The following is a 20,839-nucleotide window of genomic DNA, read 5'->3' on the forward strand; positions in this document are numbered from 1 at the left end:
CGCTTCTGTTCCCAGAAGCCTTTACAGCTATTCTGAGGGAAAATGGGCCCTTTTCCCACAGAAATGGTCTATAGGGGACTGCTGCAGGCAGCAGGTGGAGAGAGAATCTGATCCAAATGATTTGACTTTGGGGTAATGTAATCAAAATCACTAAAGGACGGAAGGGGTTTCTATTGGAACTTAACTTGGCTGCCCCTGGTTGTGTCTAGTTGTACAAGATGGCAATGTAATCGGGGTACAGTTGTGTAAAAGAGTAATCACAGTGCAAAGGATGTTAGGCAAAAGAGAATTGTGTGTGTGTGCATGGGAAAAAGAAAAGGAAAAGGGGAGGAATGATGGGAACTCTCAGCCTTGGGGTGTCTCTGGGGGATCAGATTGTTGCTTTGGTGGGTGTGCATGAAAACTCTGGGCATGGGGGAGGCAGTTAAACCTTGTGTAAAATTAATATGGCTAATATAATGTTATAGAGGTTAAACTATATGGAAGGAATTTGCATTTTCCCAGGATGTGTGCAGAGTATATTGGAGAAGGGGTAAAAGAAATGCAAATAAAACATGGTACTTCATTAAAATCCTAATAGGGCTCCAAAAGGAGCCACAATAGGTTGTGCTTTCTTTTTCAGATCTCTGTGTTTTGGAGCAGGAGATGAAAGTGGAAATTAATCAGAACTCTAGTGGAAGTGGAATGTTTCCCTTTTAAGACACTCTCTAAACTGCTAACAGCTTTGGATCCAAAGCAAGCCAGTAAGCCTCTGTGTGTATGCAAATTACCTAGCTGATGGGCACAAAGGAACTGCAAATAACGAATACATCTGGTCAGCAAACAAGCTACTAAAAGACTATGGCAACACATTTCCTCCAGGAAAGGGAGGTGAAAAAACAAGTCAAGCCTGAAAATAAGGGACAGGTTAACCTTAAGGGGTGTGTGTGTGTGTGTACAGTGCTAGAATGTGAAGCTGTGTCTCAGCTATTACCTGAGAATAAACTTAAAGCTTGGTACAGCAGAGAAACTATTGCAAACTTGGTCTGTTGTATAAGAGGGGAAACTGAGGTACACCACCTCATGAATTTCATAAATGACCAGTGAGTGGGGTAATTCACTAGCTTGACTATAGAACAGCCTGACTATAGAACAAAATAAGTACAGCCTGGAGGTAATTCTTCTGTTTTTCCTGCAATTAGCAAGGAAATTTCTAAAAGAAAGTGGTATTATTAGTAAGCAATAGTCTGTCCCCACCAGGGGGGTGGAAATTGTTTCTTTTGTTTTTCAGACACTCTACAAGCAAGCTGGCACCAGCAGAAGAATAACTCAGAATACCATGGATCTGTGTTTTGTGGTGTTTGTCTGTGGTGTTTGTCTTGTTGCTAGCATTGCTGTGTTTTAATGAACAGAAAACCGCATGACGTGGGTGGGGGATGGCTTCAAAAGGCTGACCCTGGGGGGAGATGTGTATGGGAATGCAAAATGCTCCACTAGGAGGCCAGCATCTGTGTAATAGCTACCGTGGTACCTGGAAATGGAATGGCAACTAAGGTGGCCCCCACAAGCCCTATGGAACTAATGAGAAGGGGAGGAGCTCACTGGGAATCAATGAAGGGGTGTGTCAAATAGTGTTAATCAACAGAAGATGTTTGGATGTGCCCCTCTCCTATGACTATAGAGGAGCGGGATCAATGGCCTATGCAAGGGGTGGACAATTGGGTGTACTGTGTATAAGGTGTTTTGCTGGGAATGTACATATTACTGGGGGCACAATTACACCAGCCCATAACCAAACTACACACATCTACATGCTGCTATCTGGACTTTGGTGCACAAATGGATCTGTCAATCTTATTGCTGTGAATAAGTCAGGGCCTACTGCCTGATTCCATACCAAGTGGTCAAGCTGGTTTTGACAATATCCCATTTCTCTGTGAACATTCAATGGACTTATGATATGGACAAAAGCAAGCAAAATCTGCAGGGGCAGCTTGTTGCAACTACCAGCAACAGGACACATAAGATCGTGACCTCATCGAAGGAGGAGAGGCAGTGTTTTGGTGGTTTCTCAGATGTTGGACCATACTGCACTGGTCAGGACTCAGTGTTGCTGTGGATTTTGTATTGTTAACTGTACTTGTATTACGTTGCATATGGAGATAACCTATAAGTAATGTAATAAGTCCTCCAAACCCTACAGTGTACTAGACAACCCGGACCCAGCCTTCTTGGGCCCACTCTAATGGGAAGTCTGGAACACCAATTGGAATAGGTGTGGTATGCCCATACGAGAGAAGGTGCAGGGCACTATACTGCACAAGGGGCAGTGGGACAAATGGAATATCGACACCTTCCACCTTGATGCCTGGCCCTATCAGGAAATGTGTCGCCATATGTCCTATGCTTTTCCAGGGATACCTGGGCAGGAGGATCCCAAAAGGAAAAAAAAAAAAAAGGGTGGAGTATTAGGATATAGATATTCAGGTCTGTCTGTAAAGGCCTATACTCTAAGAATTTAGGTGTATTCTTATCACTTGGCTAGTTATAGAGATATAAAAATTAAAATCACTGTCTGCTGGTGTAAGGGCCTTCTCTTACTGTGACAGTCTGAGGCCCTCTTCTTAGGCTAGGCCTTTGGCTAAGCAGCAGAGGCAGCCATAAGCTGGGAAGCGACCAGTCACCTCCCCACATTCCAAACTAGTCACATTGAAATAAGGTGCTATTGGGCTGTTAGGAACACAATCCTGTCGTGATCATGCCTACTGCCCCCAGAGAAAGGGAAGTGCCTTGAAGATGTAAAAGGAAACTTAGTTTGATAGCATCCTGTCTGGCAAGAACTCACTTATCACTAGCTGAGATGTGGAATCCTCACTTCTGTATTGTTTTGTTATTATAGTTCCCACTTTGCTATTGTTTGTCTGTATAATCTCTGTCTGGTTCTGTGATTGTTCCTGTCTGCTGTATAATTAATATTTTGCTGGGTGTAAACTAATTAAGGTGGTGGGATATAATTGGTTACATAATCATGTTACAATATGTTAGGATTGGTTAGTTAAATTTCAGGAACATGATAGGTTAAGGTATAGCAAAGCAGAAGTCAAGTTTTACTATATAGTCTGCAGTCCATCAGGAAGTGTATGGGTGGGTGTGGGGGGGGGAGATGGGAGCAGGGAATGGGGGTAAGGAAATTGGAATCATGTTTTGCTAAAGGGGGAGATGGGAACAGGGAATGGGAGTGGGGAAACTGGAATCATGTTTGGCTAAGGGCAGGAATGGGAACAGGGACACAGGTGTAAGGCTCTGTGGTGTCAGAGCTGGGAAGGAGGATACTAAGGAAGGAAACTGGAATCATGCTTGCTGGAAGTTCACCCCAATAAACATTGAATTGTTTGCACCTTTGGACTTCAGGTATTGTTGCTCTCTGTTCATGCGAGAAGGACCAGGGAAGTAAGTGGGTGAAGGAATAAGCCCTCTAACAGGTGTGTTGACTCCAAAGGAGCTTTGCCCATTTAACCAGCTGGGGATCTGGCCCCATTGACTCCAATGGAGCAACGCTGATTGACACCAGTTGAGGATCTGGCGCATTGACAATCTGTTTCTTGAAGGAGACAGTTGCAGATGTGAGCTATAACCATAGCTGAGATAACCTTCTCACTGATAAGGAGCCACACTGCCATCTGGATGAAGGTCTGGGTTTTTATTAATATATGTTACGTTCCAGTAAGTGTATTCCTGGGATTAGGAGAGTGTATATAAATGACCTAAGCATTATATTTGTACTGCCTTAGGATGAATAGTTAAAGACCCCAAGACACTGAAATCTCAGTCCATTCTGATGGTAAGCTATGTTCAGTCTGGGCATTACGTACGTTCTGTTGAGGCCAGGACTCAAATGGTGCTGAGCCCTCTGCACTGTGGTAAATTTCACCCATGAGGAATAAGTTACTTGGGGAAGCAAATGATTATGAGGGGCCCAGACTGGGCAGTGTGGTGGGGCAGCAGGAAGTGTGAGCAAGGCAGGGTGGGAAGATAGCTCTGTCCTGTCTGCAATACTTTAGCTGATATGATGGCATGTAACAAGATGTACATCAGGTTGGCTTCCTGTGTTGTTTTTCTGAGATAAGGGATCTGCAAAGCTCAGAAGCCTCGGCGCTCGTCCTTTCCTGATAGCCTCTGAGTCCCCATGGGAAGCCGAGGTGCCGGGACTCTGTCCAGTGAGTGGAATGAAGTCAGTGGGATGAATTCAGGGGTGGATTAGGAGAGTCCAGAAGGATCTAAATTGATGTAATTTGCAATTACTTCTGGTCCCTCCAATATGAATGTTCCACCAACTGAGATGCTGTCCTGACAGTGAAACATCCTTAGATTCCCCAGGCTAGATTCTCTGGTGTGTCTGTGCCAAGAGAACTTGTTCACAGAGTCACAGATTTTAGGGCCAAAAAGGATCATTAGATCATCAAGTCTCCTCTCCTGTGTAACACAGACAATAGAATTTCATCCAGTTACCCTCTATTGAGCCCAGTAAGGGGTGCTTGAGTAAAGCATCTTCCAGAAAGGCAGCCAGTCTGGATTTGAAGACTCAGGAGCTGGCAAATTCCCCTCTTGATCTTCATTTTGATTTGCTAAACAGATTGAGCTCTCACTGTCAGGCATTTCTTCAGCTCTTGAATCATTTTTGTAGCTCTTTTCTGCACCCTTTCCAATTGTTCAACATCCTTTTCCAAATGTGGACCTCAGAATGGGAGGCAGTATTCCAGTTTGTGCCTCCTCAATGCCATATGCAAAGGTGAAATCGCCTCCCTGCTCCTACTCACTCCTGGGATCACTGCTCAGTCCCTCACCTGTTGGTTGGGAGTGAGCGCCTGTGGTACTTACTCCTTGTGAAGTAGCCAGCCCTGGAGCAGGAATTGGTTTAGTGGCTGTTTGCTCCGTTTCTAGGTGCTGCTTTGTTTTTTCTGTTAAACACACTCTTCTGAGCTGCGGGTCTCACTAGGCAGACCCCAGCCACCAGTTTTCATGTACTGCATGTTGGGTAATAACAGGAGAGGATTCCATGCTTGTAAAAGTAAACTGCTTTTTTATCAAGACAGCTATTTCAGATGTGTGACCACCACAGCTTGAATTCCAGCCATGTGCACACAGACTGACTTCCAGGTGCCTGGAAGGAGAAAGTAGTTAAGGACATTGAGGTCAATGGTAATTAGGACAAAATACAACATGGTTTTACAAAAGGTAGATCGTGCCAAACCAACCTGATCTCCTCCTTTGAGAAGGTAACAGATTTGTTAGACAAAGGAAACGCAGTGGATCTAATTCACCTCAATTTCAGTCAGGCATTTGATCTGGATGACCTTGTAAACTGGACTAATAGCAATAGGATGAAATTTAATAGTGAAAAGTGCAAAGTCATGTATTTAGAGATTAATGACAAGAATTTTTGTTCTAAACTGGGGAAGCATCACTTGGAAGTAACAGAGGAGGAGAAGGACCTCGGAGTATTGGTTGACCACAGGATTACTATGAGCCTCCAATGTGATGTGGCCATGGAAAAAGCTAATGCGGTCCTCGGATGTATCAGTTGAGGTATTTCCAGAAGAGATCAGGAGGTGTTAGTACCGTTATACAAGGCACTGGTGAGGCCTCATCTGGAATATTGTGTGCAGTTCTGGTCTCCCATGTTTAAGAAGGATGAATTCAAACTGGAACAGGTACAGAGAAGGGCTACTAAGATGATCCGAGGAATGGAAAACCTGTCTTATGAAAGGAGACATAAAGAGCTTGGCTTGTTTAGCCTGACCAAAAGAAGGTTGAGGGGAGATATGATTGCTCTCTATAAATCTATCAGCGGGATAAATATCAGGGAGGGAGAGGAATTATTTAAGCTCCGTACCAATGTGGACACAAGAATAAATGGGTATAAACTGGCCATCAGGAATTTTAGACTTGAAATTAGATGAAGGTTTCTAACCATTAGAAGAGTGAAGTTCTGGAATAGCCTTCCAAGGGGAGCAGTGGAGGCAAAAGACATATCTGGCTTCAAGACTAAGCTTGATAAATTTATGAAGGGGATGGTATGATGGGGTAGCCTAATTTGTTGATTCATTGATCTTTGACCATTAGCAGTAAATATGCCCAATGGCCTGTGATGGGACACTGGATAGGGTGGGATCCGAGTTACTACAGAGAATTCGTTCCTGGGTGTCTGGTTGCTGAGTCTTGCCCACATGCTCAGGGTTTAGCCATATTTGGGGTCGGGAAGGAATTTTCCTCCAGGGCAGAATAGCAGAGGCCCTGGGGGGTTTTCGCGTTCCTCTGCAGTGTGGGGTACAGGTCACTTGCTGGAGGATTCTCTGCACCTTGAAGTCTTTAAACCACGATTTGAGGACTTCAATAGCTCAAATGTAGGTCAGGGATTTGTTACAGGAGTGAGTGGGTGAGATTCTGTGGCCTGCGTTGTGCAGGTCATCAGAGTAGATGACCATAATGGTCCCTTCTGACCTTAAAGTCTATGAGCCTCCTCCAAACTCCAAGTTCCATGTGTTTGCTAGAGAGTTTGTGAGGTTCTGAGTGTCCCCTGGGAAACGCGGAGTTCCCTTCACTCAGAAGGAATTGAGGTTGCTCATCAGTGCCTTCTGGAGGTGATTGGCCCCTCTCAGGGTAGGGCTAGCCTTGGGCAAGTATAGCAAAAAACAGATGTGACTATTCTTGCATCACTTCACAACCCTTTTGATTCAGGAGCTTTCGGGAGAGTGAGGCCTTGACACTTCTGCTTTCCACTGACTTGGCTGAGATCAACAGTGAGAGAAGAATGGGGCCGAATGTGATGTTGTGTCTATTAGCACCTGATGATAGCAGACACCATCCCAGGTGATGGAGCAAAGGAAGAGCCCCTCAGGTCCCCATCCCTTTTCTCCAGCCCCACAGAAACTCCTGACCTGAGGGGTTGGCTCATGATAGACTGGAGAGATCTCTGCTACGACCGGGGTCACTCATCAACATGGATTTCATCCCATCACATCCTGCAATCCCCCTCCCTCCAACTGCAGTAGCAGAAAGAGGCTGACACCTGCCCGGGAGCCCAGGATCCTGAATCCCAAAGCCATGTCCCCCCAGGCATCCTGCCTCCTGTGCAAACCCTCTGCACAGGCTCCACCTCCCCTGGGTTCCCAGCTGGTTTCACTGTCTCCAGCTGTCAAGGTTCCTTCCCCACTCTGAACTCTAGGGTACAGATGTGGGGACCTGCATGAAAACCTCCTAAGCTTACTTTTACCAGCTTAGGTTAAAACTTCCCCAAGGTACAAACTATTTTATCCTTTGCCCCTGGACTTCCACTGCCACCACCAAACTTTATCTGGGTTCCTGAAAAAACGGAGTTTGGACACGTCTTTCCCCCCCCAAATCCTCCCAACCCTTGAACCCCTCTTCCTGGGGAAGGTTTGGTAAAAATCCTCACCAGTTTGCATCGGTGACCGCAGACCCAAACCCTGGGATCTTAGAACAATGAAAAAGCATTCAGTTTTCTTACAAGAAGACTTTTAATAGAAGTAAAAAGGAATCATCTCTGTAAAATCAGGATGGTAGATACCTTACAGGGTAATTAGATTCAAAACATAGAGAATCCCTCTAGGCAAAACCTTAAGTTACAAAAAAGACACACAGACATTCTATTCAGCACAGCTATTTTCTCAGCCATTAAAAGAAATCATAATCTAACACATACCTAGCTAGATTACTTACTAAATTCTAAGACTCCATTCCTGTTCTGTCCCTGGCAGAAGCATCACAAAGACAGACACAGACCGTTTGTTTTTCTCCCTCCTCCCAGCTTTTGAAAGTATCTTGTCTCCTCATTGGTCATTTTGGTCAGGTGCCAGCGAGGTTACCTTTAGCTTCTTAACCCTTTACAGGTGAGAGGAATTTTTCCTCTGGCCAGGAGGGATTTTAAAGGGATTTACCCTTCCCTTTATATTTATGACACCCCCCCCAAATCTCAGCTAGGGTGAAACGTTGGCTGGGATTTCTTCCTGGAGCTCTAGGAAAAAACAGAGTTAATAAGACACATGCACCTCTAAATATACTACCAAGTACATAAAGTCTAACAATATTTTCCACATCTCAAGGATGATTTTAACCAGTTGATTCTGGGAAACTTTCACGGGAGAGTGCATCAGCCACCTTATTAGAAGCTCCTGAGATGTGTTGGATGTTGAAATCAAAATCTTGGAGAGCTAAACTCCACCGAAGAAGTTTTTTGTTATTTCCCATGGCGGTATGAAGCCACTGTAGCGCAGCATGGTCGGTTTGCAGGTGGAAACGCCGTCCCCAAACATATGGGCGTAGCTTTTCCAGAGCGTAGACAATGGCGTAACATTCTTTTTCACTGACTGACCAGTTGCTTTCCCTCTCAGACAGTTTTTTGCTGAGAAACACTACAGGGTGGAATTCTTGATCCAGTCCTTTTTGCATTAAAACTGCTCCCACACCACGCTCGGACACATCTGTGGTTACCAGGAACGGTTTGTCAAAGTCTGGGGCCCTTAGTACAGGGTCAGACATAAGTGTTGCTTTAAGCTGGTTAAAGGCCTTCTGACACTCTTCGGTCCACTGAACGGCATTTGGCTGTTTCTTTTTTGGTTAGGTCTGTCAGTGGGGCGGCGATTTGGCTGTATTGCGGTACAAATCGTCTGTAATAACCGGCCAAGCCTAAGAAGGATTGAACCTGTTTCTTTGACTTTGGGACAGGCCACTTTTGGATAGCATCCACTTTGGCCTGTAGGGGGCTGATAGTTCCTTGATCCACCTGGTGTCCAAGGTAAGTCACTCTGTTTAGGCCAATTTGACACTTCTTAGCCTTAACAGTTAGTCCTGCCTCCCTTATGCACTCAAAGACTTTTTGTAGATGTTCCAGGTGTTCTGCCCAGGAGTCCGAAAATATGGCCACATCGTCAAGTTAGGCGACTGCATATTCTCCTAATCCCACTAGGAGACCATCTACAAGTCTTTGGAAGGTGGCGGGTGCATTTCGCAGCCCAAAAGGGAGCACATTAAATTCATACAGCCTGACATGTGTGGTGAAGGCTGACCTTTCCTTGGCGGATTCATCTAGCGGTACCTGCCAGTACCCCTTGGTTAAATCCAAGGTAGAGATGAACTGGGCCTGTCCCAGTTTCTCTAATAGTTCATCTGTGCGAGGCATTGGATAGTTGTCTGGGCGAGTTACAGCATTTAGCTTAAGGTAGTCCACGCAAAAATGTATCTCCCCATCTGGTTTGGGAACTAGAATCACTGAAGATGCCCATGCACTTCCAGAGGGACGGATTACACCCATTTGTAACATATCCTAGATCTCCCGGTCTATAGCAGTTTTAGCTTGAGGAAACACCCAGGAAGGTTGGACTTTAATTGGGTGAGCATTACCTGTGTCAATGGAGTGGTATGCCCGTTCAGTCAGTCCTGGGGTGGCTGAGAACATCGGTGCATAGCTAGTGCACAGCTCCTTGATCTGCTGTCGCTGCACACGCCCAAGGGTCATGGAGAGGTTAACCTCTTCCACACCACCAGCACTTTTCCCTTCGTAGTAGACACCTTCTGGCCACTCAGCGTCATCTCCTCCCTGGGCTGTAAACTGACAAACCTTTAATTCTCTGGAATAAAAGGGCTTTAGAAAATTAATATGGTACACCTTAGGCTTTTGGTTGGAGGTGGGGAATGCTATGAGATAATTAACAGCTCCCAGGCGCCCCTGGACCGTGAATGGCCCTTCCCACGATGCTTCCATTTTATGGGCCTGGAGCGCCTTTAAGACCATGACCTGGTCCCCTACTTTGAAGGAACGCTCTCTGGCATGTTTATCATACCAGACTTTTTGCTCTTTTTGAGCATCCTGTAAGTTTTCTTTAGCAAGGGCTAAAGAGGTTCAGAGGGTGTTTTGTAGGTTGGTTACAAAGTCCAGAATGTTAGTTCCTGGAGAAGGTGTAAATCCCTCCCATTGCTGCTTCACCAACTGTAATGGCCCCTTAACCTCACGGCCAAATACAAGTTCAAATGGTGAAAACCCTAAACTGGGATGTGGTACAGCTCTGTAGGCAAAGAGCAACTGCTGCAACACTAGGTCCCAATCATTGGAGTGCTCATTTACGAATTTACATATCATGGCCCCCAAAGTTCCATTAAACTTCTCCACCATGCCATTTGTTTGATGGTGGTAAGGAGTGGCAACCAAGTGATTTACCCCATGAGCTTCCCAAAGGTTTTCCATAGTTCCTGCCAGGAAATTAGTCCCCGCATCTGTGAGGATGTCAGAGGGCCAACCTACCCTGGCAAAAATGTCTGCTAGTTCCTGGCACACACTTTTAGCCCTGGTGTTGCTTAGAGCTACTGCTTCCGGCCATTGGGTGGCAAAATCCATGAAAGTCAGTATGTACTGCTTTCCTCTGGGTGTCTTTTTCAGAAAAGGACCCAGAATATCCACAGCTACTCACTGAAATGGAACTTCAATGATGGGGAGTGTCTGGAGAGGGGCTTTGACCTGGTCTTGGGGTTTTCCCACTCTTTGGCATACTTCACAAGATAGACATAGGTAGAATCATCCTTGCCCATTCCCTCCCAGTGGAATGACCCCCCCAAATGGTCTTTGGTCCTGTTCACCCCAGCATGGCCACTAGGATGATCGTGGGCTAAGCTCAAGAGCTTGGCCCGGTATTTAGTTGGAACTACCGACTGTCTCTGAGGATGCCAGTCTTCCTGGTGTCCACCAGAAAGAGTTTCCTTGTATAAAAGTCCTCTTTCTACAACAAACCTGGATCGATTAGAAGAGCTGAGAGGTGGTGGGTTGCTCCGTGCCGCTGTCCAAGCTCTCTGGAGGCTTTCATCTGCTTCCTGTTCGATCTGGAACTGTTCCCTTGATGCTGGAGACATCAGTTCCTCATTGGATTGTGGACCTATCCTTGATCCCTCTGGAAGCGATGTAGGGGATGGGGCTGTTTCCGTTGACTGTGAACCGCTTTCCTCTGGGACACTCTGTTGGGGTTCAGGCTCTGGCTGAGCCTCTTGTGTAGGGTTATGGGCTGCTGCAAGTTCAGGTTCGGTGGGGCCCTCTGGTGTTGAGGTTGCAAGTACTGGATTCAGTGCTGGCAATGGGTCTGGTGCTGGTTGTTCTGCTGGTTCCAGTTCTGGGACTGGTTCCATCTGGGTCTCTGGGACTGGATCCACTACTGCTGTTGCAGACCTTGGCCTGGCGTCCGGGTCCATCACCTCTGACCGGGTCCTGATAGAAGTTTCCGGAACAGAGCTAGGCCTCACGGCTTGTTTAGCCTGGCTGCGGGTGACCATTCCCACCCACTTCACATGACTGGCCAAGTCTTCCCCCAACAGCATGGGGATGGGATAATCATCATAGACTGCAAAAGTCCACGTTCCTGACCAGCCCTGGTACTGGACAGGCAACTTGTCTGTAGGCAAATTGAAAGAGTTGGACTTGAAGGGTTGAATCGTCACTTGGATCTCTGGGTTGATTAAATTGGGGTCCACTAAGGAAGCATGGATAGCTGACACTGCATTAGGAAGGGCAAAATTACTGGAGATTCAACACTTGCTCCTGATATCCAGGCATCCCAATGTTTCACAATGTGGTAGGCATGTCAGGTAAATGACACGTCTGGTTTCCACCTTAGGGCTCTGAACCTCCGACGAGAATGCTCGGGTGTTATCCCCATTCTGACTCTCGCCTTGGATTCATACAGTTCATACTTCTTCGTGTGTTCTTTAGGCATTTCAGCCGCCACCTCAGCTAAGTGTCCACTGAGCTGCAGCCTCAGCTCTACCATGTATTGGTCGGTAGAGATGCTGTACCCAAGGCACACCCTTTCAAAGTTTTCTAAGAAGGCCTCAGTATCTTTGCCTGCCTTGTAGGTGGGGAACTTCCTAGGATGGGACTTACAAGGAACAGACTGTGAACTGCCCTGACATCCCAGAGACCCTGTATGTGATGTTCCCTGCCACAGGGCAGGTTGATGTGTTTCCTTTAACCTTTCTCATTTTTCCTTATTCTTTTTAAAATTAATTGTTGATTAAATAACTTGTATGTAATGGTCAGTGGGTCAGAGAAGAGTACCCCAGAAGAAGAGTGCCCAGTGCAGAGAGAGTACCCCGGATTGGGGACACCCTAGCCACTGTCCTAGGTGACCACAGCAGGGTTGGGGGTCGAGCCCCCCAGGAATCCTGGGCCCAGCCTTGTTGGGGTTACGAGGACTCTGCCAGACAGGAGAGTGGAAGGGGAGTCCTCAAGGGCAGGAAGGCCACTGGGTAAAGGAAGTGGGAGCGAGGACTCAGATCCTTTTGCTAGCCCACTTCACCGGGGTAGTGCAGAAGCCGGGAAAGTTCCCCACAATAGCGGGACTATTCCCCCGCTTACACTTGGAAATGACCGGGGTCACCTCATGTGCAGACGCTTCACAAAGTGCCACAATATCACTGGAAGTTCCCACTGCATCTGTGTAGATGGATAAAAGCCTGATCCCATAAAAGGGAATTTCACGGATGTGAGTGAGAACACCTGCCAGGGTGAGGTCCCCCCCATCCCTCCCTGCTGCCTGGCTGCCCTTGGTTAACTTTTTTGTTTGATTTTGTTGACAAATTCTGTAGGAATAACCCCATTTTGGGACCAGCTCTGCTCTGCTCCCACCTTTCCATTGTCACTGAATTGGGCCCAAGGTCTCACTGACAGTTTTGTCAATATCTGCAATGAGAAAAGGGATAAGTGTCAACAAAATGCCATCCTCTGTGAACTGCATGGGAGATGCATCAACACTCCTGGAAATGACACTTGTAAATGTCACTCGGGATTTGGGCAAAATCACAAGGATATTTTCAAACTCTGCATAGATAGGACAGGTGAGACCATTTAACAATGATCCCCACCACTCGTGTCCTCGAGGTGAGGAGAGATACCAGAGTCCACTAGGCAATTTCTAGGCAGCCTGATAGCAAAGTCCTGGGATGGACAGTAACCAGGCAGTGAGCCCATCTTGCGGAATTGGCCGATGTCCCCATCTTGCGTCTGTCCACCAGGAGGATAACAACCTGCTGCTGCTGCCAGCTATTGAAACTATTCCTTTAACTTGCATGGTTGAGGCCTGCACTGTGATGCTGAAAGTCTGGGATCAAAACACTGCTGATAACAACTCCATGGTCAGTGATTCAAAACAGCTTCTCAGTGGGACGTCTCTCATTTCCCTTCCCAGATTTTAATGAATGCAGCTGATCCCCAGCCATCTGTGGGCCGGGAGCCTGATGCATCAACACCATTGGGGGGTCACTGCTGTGAGTGCCCAACTGGTAGCATCGCTTCCACCAGGGTCGGGACCTGCGTACAGAAAAAAACACATGTAAAGGTGAGTTCTCCCCCAGCGAGCAGAGGTGTCTGTATCCAGCAGGTCTGTCTGTGGGGTAGATGGAAACCCATCAAGAGATCTATGAAGCTGGCTTGCAGGTATGGTAGGAGGATGGGGTAAGAATTAGTTTCTCCCACCCTCCCAGACAGGGTGCTCTCTAGCGCTGAGGCACAGGCTCAAGGCCACCAGCTCCCCTGTGTTTGCAGGAGGTATGCCTTAAATTCCTTCCGTCACCCTGTGAAACACTCTGATCAGCTGAAGGGAGGCAGAAGCCCAGGCTCATGTGAGGGATCAAAGGAACAGGAGCAGGGAAAGGGAGATGGGAGTGTAAATGGAGGGAGAGAAAGGCAGAGTGAGAGGGGGAGGAAGGGAGAGGATTTTTGCAGCAGGCACTGACTAGACTATCGACAGCACAGGACTGGCAGGCAGACCGAGGGCAGCCTTCGGGGTTGGGAAGATAAGGGGATTTTTCCCCCAGTGTGATCTGATGTAAAAGCTCTAATATCTGCGCCTCTCTTTCCATTGCTCCAAGTGCCCATCTTTAACCGCAGCCCTGAGTTTGCAGGAGTCCTAGAGAGGTGCAGGAACTTCTCTCTGCAGGTACCTTTGAACTGATCCTTCATTTGTTGGGTGTTTTGCTCAGTGTTTCTGCCAACACTACAGAAACGTCGAGACTAAAAGCTTTGGTGTTTGTATTACGGTAGTGCCTAGAAGCACCAGCCAAGATCAGCTCCCCATTGTGCTAGGCCCTTCCAAAGAGCGAGTCACAGACACGCTGTAGTGGTGAGTGTACATTTGCGTGCAGCACCCCTAGCTGGGAAAAAACAGTCTGACCCCCAGTGTCCCCAAGCAACTCGCCCTTTCGACTCCCTCCTGAACAGCAGCTCCCTCTGGGCCGGTGCCAGCGAGGAAGAGGTGGCATCGGCTGTGATGCTCCTGATACAGGCCATAAAACAGGCCATGCTGGCCACTCTGCTCCGGTCTCCAGAGATGAACACTCAGAACGGGAGGACAGGATCTACAGGTGAAGGGGCCATCTGGCTCTCAGCTGCTGGGGGATAGAAGATTATACAGTGCATTCAATACAGACACAGAACAGCACTGCCCCCTGCCCCAGGAATTTTAATCCAGCCCAGCCAGTGCCCTGAGGTGTATCAGAAAATGCCTGAGGTTTTCAATGCAGCACTTGCAGTCTGCCCCTAGGGTCAGCTATGCTGAGCCAGGCACTTCTCCCCCCATTCTGCCCCCACCCCAAACGCCACTCCACCAGCTGGGTGAGTGCAGAGGGGATGCAGAACCCACAAGGGAGGTACAGCCAGCATGTGGGGAGGGGATACGGGGAGATGGGCCAAGGACAGGCAGAGAGGGGGAGCCCCAACCATCCCCTTCCCCAACAGGGAAGAACCCCGAAGACCTTCACACCCCAGGAAGAGTGGGAGAGGGGTAAGGATCTGGGCGAGAATGGACAGATTCCTGGGGAAGTGGTTTCAGTGTGGGAAGCTCTGTCACTTCCTCTCCCCCATCCCTCCCACCAGGTACTGAGACTCGCGTTTCACAGGGAACTGCAGTGCAGACAGCGGGGCCTCAGGCTGAGAGCTCAGGAGGAGACGATGGACATTCCCTGTGATACAGTCACCATGGCAACCGCACAAGGTACCATCCAGGAGATGGAGATGCCCAGGGACCAAACTGCAGCACAGAGCGATTCCCAGGCACCAAACCCCCGTCCTGGTTCTATCCTTGCTCTGTCCCCATGGATCCCCAGGCCAGGAGCCTCGTCTCTGGCTCCAGCACGAGTGGGGACCTTGCTGACTGTGCCAGTGGTTCTCAGCTGTTGGCCAGGGGACTGTGCAGACACCTTCATTTCTGCTTGTCTCACAGAGGTGGGGGCTCCGAGGGGAGATGGCTCAGCAGAGGGCCTCCGTGGTATGAAGTGGGCCCAGCGAATGGAAAGGGGAGGAGATTCTTAGCCAGCTAAACCCCAGGCTGGGAGTTGAGCATCTCCCTGGGTGGGAACCAGAATAACATTTCCCCTCAACTCCCACTTTCAGGCTCATACGACCTAACTGAGAGTTTGTCTACATGACAAGATGCTGCGCTGCAAGCCAGGTTGTGAATCTCCAGCGTACCAGCTTGCGGGTCAGTAAAATCCCCTGTCAGCATTGCTGCAGTTCAGCGTGCTACAGCAGTGCCTGCAAGGGATGTTATTGCGCAGCAAGCTGGTGTGCCATAGATTCTCCACCTCGCTTGCAGCACAGTAACTTGCAGTGTAGACAAGTCCTGATACTGCTCCCAAATCCTCCAGCACCAGGGAAAGCTCCTCCCTGACCAACTTCTCTGCTTGTCTTCACTGAAAAAAGTCATGTCTTCGCCTCGGCTTCCTGCAGCTTAATGTTTCCAAGATGGAATGCTTCTCTGGCCTCAGACCGGGGAGGTAGCCTGCTCCAGTGATTACGCAGGACTCCTGAGTTCGATGCCCATTTCTGCCACAGTCTCACTGGTCATTGGGTGTCTCATAGAGTTTAAGGCCAGAAGGAACCATTGGATCATCTGGTCTGACCTTCTGCATAGAACTGGCCCCGTGAATTGAGCCCAATAACTTGTGTTTGTCTAAATTGCCTGGTGCCTTCCAGAAGGGCAGTCGGTCTGGATTTGAAGACAGCATGGGGTGGAGAATCCACTGCTTCCCTTGGGAGTTTGTTCCAATGGTTAATTGCTCTCGCTGTGGTGTCTGATTTCCAGTTTCATTTTGTCTGGCTTCAGCTTCCAGATGTTGGTGGTTCTTCTGCCCCCCACAGAGACAAGAACAGACTTCTCTCACCCGACCTCTCCAGGGGACCCAAATTCCAGCTACATGGAGACAAACCACCACAGAACAGCTCAGCAAGTCTCTCTAGCTCCAACCATAGGCTCTGCAGCTATGCTCTCTGAAATTCCCGTTAGCTACACCTGGCTGGCTCTTTCTTCAACTTCAGCATCCCTATGTCCAGAACGAGGTATCATCTCCTGTTCCAACAGGTTTCACGGCTGTTGCTTGTATTACTTATTCTACCCCAGACTCCATCATTAACAAGACATTTCTCAGTGAGGGGAATCTACCAGCTGGTGAGAGGCTGAGGAATGTTCAGCTGAACTCCAGGGTGGTGAGTGGGTCCATCAGAGATGGGAGACCCCTTCACCTCTCCAGAGCTGTGAACTTGACCTTGCACCATAGAAAGGTGTGGGGATCCCCTCACTTTGCTCCCTGTCGGGGGCTCACCTGCTGAGCCTTTGGATTGTGCTGCCTTTCTGGGCTCCCACTGTGTCTGAGAAGTGGAGAGACCTCCTTATTCCTGATGCACTGGAGCTGTTTTACTGGGGGAGGGTTTGCACCGTGTCACACTGGGTTATGATTCATCGTGGAAAGTGCTTAACAGCTCTGTCTGGGTCACCCCTGATCCAAACTAATGAGAAAGCAGCTTCCTATACCTTATGCGGTTCAGGGAATCAGCATGAAACAGTGCTTTCTTTGATACAGAAATCAGCTTGCGGGGGCAGTTGTACCCCTGCCCTCTGCTGGATGGAAGGAGAAAGGCTTGGCCATGTGCCACATGCCCTGTAGTCCTCTGCTGAAGTCCCAAGATGCCAGGGAAAATGGGCTCAGAGGTAGTCACAGCACATCAGGTGGCAGTTCCCAAAGGGGTTTCTGTGACCTAACCCGTCACACCCCATCTCTGCTCCAGTGGCTGAAAAGGGGTAATAGACTCATATTAATGTCACTCAGCTGGGATAATGACAGGTTTCAGAGTAACAGCCGTGTTAGTCTGTATTCGCAAAAAGAAAAGGAGGACTTGTGGCACCTTAGAGACTAACCAATTTATTTGAGCATAAGCTTTCATGAGCTACAGCCTGCGCTTCTTCTTCTTCCTTCCTCCTGTACCTGCTGGCTCAGCCTGTAGAGAGCCTTTCATTGGAGCTTCCTGGGTCCAGTCTGTGCCATAATCCCAGAAACCAGTGGGAGCTTACCTTGAGGACAGCAAGAGTTTGGTCTAGTCCAGTTACTGACCCAAGGAATGAGGAAGGGAAGGGCTGCACCATGCAAGTGTTTGGTGGGGGAAAGGATCTACATTGGGTGGAGTGAAGATGACAAAAGTCCATGCGGTTTCTTCCCAGAGCCTGGGATGGGGAGATTAGTTGCAGCCTGAAAGTGGCAGGGAAGAGCCTAAAGACAGGCGCTGGAAACTCTGACTCAGATCCTGCTCTCAGGTACACTGGTGTAAACTGAGCCCGCTGTAGTCACTTCATTTTTAACTCTAAGCAGAATCTGGCCTCTGTGATCCCATTGATCCATCTCAGCCCTGGCAGTGCCATCAGCTCTGTGCACGGGGAGGGACCGAGAGCTGCCAGAGGATATTACAGAAGAGGGGATCAATGGTCCCTGGTTCTGCAGTGTTCAGATCTCTCCCCTGGGATCGTTCTCTGCCTCAGCTCAAGTCATTGGCACCGGATGAAACGTTTCACAAGAAATATTTTCAGCTGTTTCCTCAGATAAATGTGACGTTCTTTGCCCCGACCCTGTGGATCTTGAGAAACAGACTCTCCTCCCTCGGCGCAGATGTGTCCACTCTCAGAGACCATAGTTGAGAAGGGAACAAAGCAACCCTGGAGGGTCAAATGCCTTGGTTTGGAAGGTCCTTGGCATGCGGAGGGTGTGAGGGATTGCAGGAGGGGAACAGCATATCTAGGATCCATGGGAACAAATTTCCAATGTGTTCTACAAGCTTACAAGAAGTGGAAGTTTGGACATATGACCAGGGAAGAGTTTAAAATATTGCTCGGGCATGTAGGAATGAAATCAGGAGGGCCAAATCGCACCTGGAGCTGCAGCTAGCGAGAGATGTCAAGAGTAACAAGAAGGGTTTTTTCAGGTATGTTGGCAACAAGAAGAAAGCCAAGGAATGTGTGGGCCCCTTACTGAATGAGGGAGGCAACCTAGTGACAGAGGATGTGGAAAAAGCTAATGTACTCAATGCTTTTTTTGCCTCTGTTTTCACTAACAAGGTCAGCTCCCAGACTGCTGCGCTGGGCATCACAAAATGGGGAAGAGATGGCCAGCCCTCTGTGGAGATAGAGGTGGTTAGGGACTATTTAGAAAAGCTGGACGTGCACAAGTCCATGGGGCCGGACGAGTTGCATCCGAGAGTGCTGAAGGAATTGGCGGCTGTGATTGCAGAGCCATTGGCCGTTATCTTTGAAAACTCGTGGCGAACCGGGGAAGTCCCGGATGACTGGAAAAAGGCTAATGTAGTGCCAATCTTTAAAAAAGGGAAGAAGGAGGATCCTGGGAACTACAGGCCAGTCAGCCTCACCTCAGTCCCTGGAAAAATCATGGAGCAGGTCCTCAAAGAATCAATCCTGAAGCACTTGCATGAGAGGAAAGTGATCAGGAACAGCCAGCATGGATTCACCAAGGGAAGGTCATGCCTGACTAATCTAATCGCCTTTTATGATGAGATTACTGGTTCTGTGGATGAAGGGAAAGCAGTGGATGTATTGTTTCTTGACTTTAGCAAAGCTTTTGACACAGTCTCCCACAGTATTCTTGTCAGCAAGTTAAGGAAGTATGGGCTGGATGAATGCACTATAAGGTGGGTAGAAAGCTGGCTAGATTGTCGGGCTCAACGGGTAGTGATCAATGGCTCCATGTCTAGTTGGCAGCCGGTATCAAGTGGAGTGCCCCAAGGGTCAGTCCTGGGGCCGGTTTTGTTCAATATCTTCATAAATGATCTGGAGGATGGTGTGGATTGCACTCTCAGCAAATTTGCGGATGATACTAAACTGGGAGGAGTGGTAGATACGCTGGAGGGGAGGGATAGGATACAGAAGGACCTAGACAAATTGGAGGATTGGGCCAAAAGAAATCTGATGAGGTTCAATAAGGATAAGTGCAGGGTCCTGCACTTAGGACGGAAGAATCCAATGCACCGCTACAGACAAGGGACCGAATGGCTAGGCAGCAGTTCTGCGGAAAAGGACCTAGGGGTGACAGTGGACGAGAAGCTGGATATGAGTCAGCAGTGTGCCCTTGTTGCCAAGAAGGCCAATGGCATTTTGGGATGTATAAGTAGGGTCATAGCGAGCAGATCGAGGGACGTGATCGTTCCCCTCTATTCGACATTAGTGAGGCCTCATCTAGAGTACTGTGTCCAGTTTTGGGCCCCACACTACAAGAAGGATGTGGATAAATTGGAGAGAGTCCAGCAAAGGGCAACAAAAATGATTAGGGATCTAGAACACATGACTTATGAGGAGAGGCTGAGGGAGCTGGGATTGTTTAGCCTGCAGAAGGGAAGAATGAGGGGGGATTTGATAGCTGCTTTCAACAACCTGAAAGGGGGTTCCAAAGAGGATGACTCTAGACTGTTCTCAATGGTAGCAGATGACAGAACGAGGAGTAATGGTCTCAAGTTGCAGTGGGGGGGTTTAGGTTGGATATTAGGAAAAACTTTTTCACTAAGAGGGTGGTGAAACACTGGAATGCGTTACCTAGGGAGGTGGTAGAATCTCCTTCCTTAGAGGTTTTTAAGGTCAGGCTTGACAAAGTCCTGGCTGGGATGATTTAACTGGGAATTGGTCCTGCTTCGAGCAGGGGGTTGGACTAGATGACCTTCAGGGATCCCTTCCAACCCTGATATTCTATGATTCTATGATTCTCATTGACAGTAGCCCTGTCCCACACAGGAAGCAGGGGCTGGTAGCTCCACGCCACTCTGCCCAGATCCTCCTGACCCAATTGCTCTCCATAGGGTTATTGTAACGGGATCTCTCCATCTGCCTGTATCCAGGTTACTGACCTTTAAAGCTATTGCCCAGCTCTTCCTTCTGGGCTGCACATGGAGCTTTGGTCTCCTCCAAGTCAGCCCAGCAGTCCCCATCGTCAACAGCCTGCGGGGAGCCTTCATCTTCCTGGGTGCAGTGTCTCCTCAATCGCCAGGTAACGTCAAGAGCATTTAATGGTGCAGTGACAATGCTGAAGCTGAAACGCGGTTACAGGCCAGGTCCTCAGCTGGTGTAAACTCGTGCATTTCCAAGGGTCCTTCGGGGCCTTGGGAAGCAGACAATAGCCACGAAGCAGTGTGCCTCAGCCATGCCCTCAGCAGCACCTCCACCCCACCAGTCACAACCCCCATGCCAGGGGCTGGGAGCAGGGCTAATGGAGAGATTTTATGCCAGTTCCACAGCAGCCAGGAAGGACTCCTGCCCAGGAGGGCTAATCACAGGGCCATTGCTGCCCACTTTAAAGCCCCTTTACACCTTTAAGCCAGACTGGCATAAAGAGGCTTTAGAACTGGGCCCTAGGTTTCCAGGACAGGCAGAACCTGACAGCAAACCCTCAAACCAAAGAAGCAACCAAGCTCCATAAGCAGGTTATTTTATTATTTACGCATTACAGTGAAACAGCAGAGCTAGCTCACACACACAGCACG

At 48.5% G+C, this 20,839-nt stretch overlaps 1 protein-coding gene across 1 annotated transcript in view; it reads right to left on the reverse strand.

Moving 5' to 3' along the window:
- The window catches only part of LOC140901068 (uncharacterized), a 64,584-nt gene that overhangs the window by 15,408 nt on the left and 28,337 nt on the right, over positions 1-20,839 (reverse strand). The window contains exon 16 of the mRNA XM_073319225.1: positions 20,207-20,318. Coding sequence (XP_073175326.1) covers positions 20,207-20,318 — 112 coding nt within the window. The remainder of the gene's footprint in view (positions 1-20,206; positions 20,319-20,839) is intronic.

The sequence above is a fragment of the Lepidochelys kempii genome, chromosome 20 (genome assembly GCF_965140265.1).
Source record: "Lepidochelys kempii isolate rLepKem1 chromosome 20, rLepKem1.hap2, whole genome shotgun sequence".
Classification (NCBI taxonomy): domain Eukaryota; kingdom Metazoa; phylum Chordata; order Testudines; family Cheloniidae; genus Lepidochelys; species Lepidochelys kempii.